This window comes from Capra hircus, chromosome 24 (assembly GCF_001704415.2).
Source record: "Capra hircus breed San Clemente chromosome 24, ASM170441v1, whole genome shotgun sequence".
NCBI lineage: Eukaryota > Metazoa > Chordata > Mammalia > Artiodactyla > Bovidae > Capra > Capra hircus.
In genome coordinates, this window is record NC_030831.1 from 13,920,939 (window position 1) to 13,926,655 (window position 5,717).

The 5,717-nt window shown below is 39.3% G+C and overlaps 1 protein-coding gene across 1 annotated transcript; it reads left to right on the plus strand.

Annotated features, from left to right (window-relative positions):
* Positions 525–5,378, plus strand: LOC102171118 (pyrin domain-containing protein 3). Its single transcript, XM_013974340.2, has 3 exons — positions 525–612; positions 2,216–2,645; positions 4,301–5,378. The coding sequence occupies exons 2-3, from the start codon at positions 2,259–2,261 to the stop codon at positions 4,334–4,336; spliced, it is 423 nt and encodes a 140-aa protein (XP_013829794.2). The 5' UTR covers positions 525–612; positions 2,216–2,258; the 3' UTR covers positions 4,337–5,378.

A 5,717-nucleotide genomic window follows, 5' to 3' on the forward strand; every position in this document is an offset into this window, starting at 1 on the left:
TTTTTCTTGCTGTGTTTTTGCTCTTAATGTGCTGAGGTTGTACAATAAAAGCTATTGTTAATATAGTTAGGAATTTAAAACATAGGAGTTTAGCCCTAGTGTGAAAACAATAAGACAATTGTTAATTTTAGCCAAGGGTATAAATTTAGCTGGTGACTTCTGCAAAAGAACTGACCTTCATGTTACATTTCTACTATGTTGCAACCTGCTGTACCTTTACCCTATGAGACTGCAACTTCTCTGTTTTCTCTTAAGCTCCAGGCCAGAAGACAATGCACAAAGATCCACTATGGAAAAGACTCTCATAAACAAAGAAGTATGCAGAAAACATCCTGGGTTTCATAAAGGGCAAACTGATGTAATGTTAGACTAGCTCTGTATGCTTATCTCTCGTTTCCCTTTAGAAATGTACTAACTTAGAGTATAGAAATTACTGTGAAAAATAAAGCGGTGGCAGCAGAACAGCAGACCTGTTGCACACCCTAATCTGCTCGTTCTCGCTCTCTCTCTCTCTCTTTCTCTGCACTCGCCGACGCCGTTCATCTTGAGGGTACCCCTGGATCCTGTCGTGGCTGGACCCCGGCAAGTGGCACCTGAAACAGACACCTAAAGGTAAGCCCCCCATTGTCCAGTTTTCAGAATGGCTAGGACCCCACTAGGGCCCTGCAGGCCCCCCTGCATAAGAAAGATAGGGTAAGATGAGTGGGTAGGATTGAAACTTCTTTCCACGTTTAAGAGACAGCTAAGATGGGCAGCAGTGAATCAAAGGAAATACATCTTTTTATTGGGGTTATATTACAGTTGTTAAATAAAAGAGGTATTAAAGTAAAAAAGGCTAGTGTTCAATCTTTTTTCACGTTTGTACAGGAGCAATGTCCTTGGTTTCTGGAAGAGGGCACTGTTAACTTAGATACTTGGAAGAAGGTTGGAAAAAAATTAAAAGCTTATTATACCCTGGTGGCTCAGATGGTAAAGCGTCTGCCTGCAATACAGGAGACCCAGGTTCGATCCTTGTGTTGGGAAGATCTCCTGGAGAAGGAAATGGCAACCCACTCCAGTATTACTGCCTGGAGAATCCCAGGTATAGAGGAGCCTGGTAGGCTACAGTCCATGGGGTCGCAAAGAGTCAGACACGACTGAGTGACTTCATTTTCATTTCATTTCATACCTTGCACGGACTAGAAAAGATTCCTAATGAAACCTTTTCTTTATGGAACATGATTAGAGATGCTTTAGACCCCCTTCATGAATCTAAAAAAATAAAAGTTAAAGGGGAGGAAAAAGATACTGATTCAAACCAAATTATCAACAGCTAAGGGAGATGCTGGCTGCCATGAACACCAATAGTCATTTAGAAAGCAGAGATGAAAAGGAAGAACAGCTTTCGTCCCAAGATGAAAAAGATTTAGAAGAAGCAGCAGCTTGCTATCATTCTGATGAAGATTGGTCCTTTTTTGCTAAAAATGCCCCTAAAAGTCTGAGAGATACATCTCCAATTAGGCCTTCTGTAAAATTTATATTTTACAGAAATATATAGTAAAATTTATAGTTTACTTTCTTGTAATATTGTATACTATATGTTATATTGTATATTGTGCTATATAATTATATAATATATTATATATTGTATAATTGATATATATCATAATATGTCATAATATATAAATATAATAATATAAATTTATATTTAAATCCATAGTATCCCATGGTATTGTATATATGATTATGTGTATAATTATAATTATATATATAATATGTGTTAGTTTATATGTTTTATATGTATACATATGTATATATGCATGTATGTATATTATATAATTGCATATATATATGTATATATAATATAATGATTATATATATAATGGTAATGGAAAACATATATGATATGATTTATATTTATATAAACATGGTCATTTATATATAATAAATATATAGATTTATTATATATAGAGAGAGAATTTATATTTTACAAAAATTTTACTCTATCTAAACTATGTTTAGATATAGTTCCCCTCACCAGATTCTACAACACGCTCTTTTTGTAATAAACAATCTAAACACTGATTCATCTGGGGTTACTACAATACTCCAACATTGGAGTCCAGAACAACAGAGTACAAAACCCTTGGTTAAATGGAAAGACCTTTCAGGACAATGGAAGGGTCCTGACCCATTGTTAACCAGCGGCCGAGGATATGCTTGTATTTTTCCCCAGGGTGCTAAGTCGTCAATTTGGATCCTCGACAGACTGACTCACCATGTCGCAGTCCCCCAGACATCCAGTTCCCCCATTGCTTCAACCACAAAAGAGGAAGGGCACTCCTCTTTCCCTGCCTCCGCCGCCCACCTGGAAAGTCCAGCAGACTCTAAGACAACCGGCAGCAGAGATCCCAGATGAACAAATGGTAGAACCACCCATTAAGCAGATGTCAGGGCTTTACATAAAAGACCACGATCCCCCTATTCCTTTACGTCGCAGGAAACCACCAGGACGTCCTGCGCGGGCAACTCAACAAGCCTCCATACCCACGTGGGGGCAAATTAAGTCACTCTGCCATCAAGCTCAGGGAATAGCTTCTCTACAGGGATCTTCAGCCTCTCCTGAAAGGGTTTTTATTGCTATGCTTGCTTTACTTTCCTGCCAGGTAAGCGCCTCCTCTCCCACTCCAGAAAATTACTGAGCATATTTCCCTGATTCCCTGACCTTCCAAGTAGTTACTTGGAACAGTGACTCTATATGGGTCCACACAAACCAGCCTTATCTCTTGGGAGGATCCTACACTTCCTATGATAAAGATCATTATCCTATCAATTTTAATTATACCTTTAGGGGGTTAGCAAATGATCTTCCTGTTTGCTTTAACTTCCCCACTAGCCATACAAAAAACTTTATTACTCCCACTAAAGAGGGATGCATTGGAGCCTCCAAAAAGGCAATTCTGACAGATTCCTGAGCATCAGAATTTACATATGAAAAAGTGGATCAGTCAGTTTGGGTATTACAAGATCGTATGCCCCAGGGTCCTTGACCCCTGTGAATCCTTGTTCCTTAACACTCCACCAAAATATCCAAATTGTGTTGATGTTGCTCCTCCAGACGTCATATGGAAAACTATTGACAACCGCCTAGGATATCCAGTATAGAAATTTTGTACTTACAATTCAAGAATAGACTGTAGAATACCAGGAGGTGGAAACTATTCGGTACAAGACTGGAGCAATCCAAACCCAAGTCAAGATCCAAAATCTGTCCATGGCTATACCACTAAATTTTGTAATTAAAATGATCATTCCATCCCATGGCCATTGGCGGCCAATAGATGACATCATAATCAATTTGTTCCCCCCATGTTGTCCTATACAGCTAAGGGCAAGACCTTTTGGCAGCCAGAAATTTGGAAAGCCCTTGCTGCCACCTCTCGTCACCCTATCCCGGCCAGAAAATGACTACCTATTCTGTACTTGCCTGCTTACCCTCCCCTTATGTTTTTCTATTCACTAACAACTCCGAAAAGCTTCATATACAGATGAACTACTCAGGAGGACCAAATATCATCTACTGTAATGCTTTCATCCTGCTTAACCCCTCAATATAATGTGTGTTCCCTTGTGGTGTTGCGATGCCCACCTTACCTTATGGTGCCCATCACAGCAAGTACCTATTGGTATGACAATTATGGTCTAGCCATTCTACAACTACAAGATTTAATGCAATCCTGACAGTTTGTAGGACTACTTATGTTAGGGATGTCAGCTTTAATAACAGCAATTACTTCTGTTACTGTGGCAGCAACATCATTGACTCAACAGGTACATAGCTGCTCAATATGTCAATACTATGTTCAAAAATGTTTCTTTAGCCCTACCTATGCAAGAGATTATAGACAGGATATTAGAAATGAAGTTAGACACCCTAGAAAAAGCAGTCATGCATATTGGAATTTAATTACAGGCTTTAAAAGTAAAGCTAACATTATCCTGTCATGCTGACTATTGGTGGATCTGTGTAACACCCCTAGAAGCAAATGATACAGATTATAATTGGAAAAGGATTAAAAATCATATTTCAGGTGTATGAAATAGCTCCAGCATTAGTTTAGGTCTAGGAAAGCTTCACGACCAGATAAGAACCCTAAAACATGCCCATCTAGAGTTTACTACTTCAGGGGCTGCTAATGATTTTTTTCATACCTTCTCTAAATTTATTACTGGAAAAAAATATCTTATCAGCTATCTTCAGTTATGTTGCTGTGGCAGTCTTAGTCCTCCTTCTCATTATAATCCTTCCTTGTATTGTCAGAACTCTGCAACACAGCACTCAGAAGCTCCCGACTGAGATCCATCTGGTTGTCTTAAAGAATAAAAAAGGGGGAGATGCCGGGAGCCAGCACACAAGTTCCCACCCATGACAAGGTCATGTGGAGAAGACCTGACAAGCAAGGCAGATCAGGACTCCAGGGATTTTGAAAAGCTGCCCCGGCACTCACCTTAAAGATGATATCTGTCTTTCTGATGCTTGCTATACTAGACTGCTCCCTAATTTCTGTGACACAGGCAGAAGGCTTTCCCCGATCTCTTTCCAAACAGAACCAACTTAAAACTTTAATCAACATATCCCCTAGATGGTGACATCCTATAAGATTATCCAGGAAGAGAAGAGTATTTCAACCTAAACCCCTTTTCGCTAGCGTTTTAGTTTGCTTGACAAATGTGTTTATGCCCTTGGTATTAATGTGCATGATTGTTCACAACATCTTAATCATAAAAAGCATAAAGAACCTGAAAACACAAAAGGCCCTAATAGGCACAGAGTCCTTCAGGGGTTGAGGAAGCCCTGTAGAGAACATAAAAAGTATTATTCTATAAAGTTGTTACTGGATCAATGTTTTTCTTGCTGTGTTTTTGCTCTTAATGTGCTGAGGTTGTACAATAAAAACTATTGTTAATATAGTTAGGAATTTAAAAGACAGGAGTTTAGCCCTAGTGTGAAAACAATAAGACAATTGTTAATTTTAGCCAAGGGTATAAATTTAGCTGGTGACTTCTGCAAAAGAACTGACCTTCATGTTACATTTCTACTATGTTGCAACCTGCTGTACCTTTACCCTATGAGACTGCAACTTCTCTGTTTTCCCTTAAGCTCAAGGCCAGAAGACAATGCACAAAGATCCACTATGGAAAAGACTCTCATAAACAAAGAAGTATGCAGAAAACATCCTGGGTTTCATAAAGGGCAAACTGATGTAATGTTAGACTAGCTCTGTATGCTTATCTCTCGTTTCCCTTTAGAAATGTACTAACTTAGAGTATAGAAATTACTGTGAAAAATAAAGTGGTGGCAGCAGAACAGCAGACCCTGCTGCACACCCTAGTCTGCTCTCTCTCTCTCTTTCTCTGCACTCGCCGACGCCGTTCCTCCTGAGGGTACCCCTGGATCCTGCCGAGGCTGGACCCTGGCAGCTAACAAACACAAGAAAAGATGCTAAACATTGCTCATTATTAGAGAAGTGCAAATCAAAACTACAGTGAGATATCACCACACATGGGTCAGAATGACCATCATCAAAATGTCTACAAACAATAAATGCTGGAGAGGATCTGGAGAAAAGGGAACACTCTTGCCCTGTTGGTGGGAATGTAAATTGATACAGCCACTATGGAAGATGATCTGGAGATTAAAAAGTAGGAATAAAACCACCATATGACCCAGCAATCCC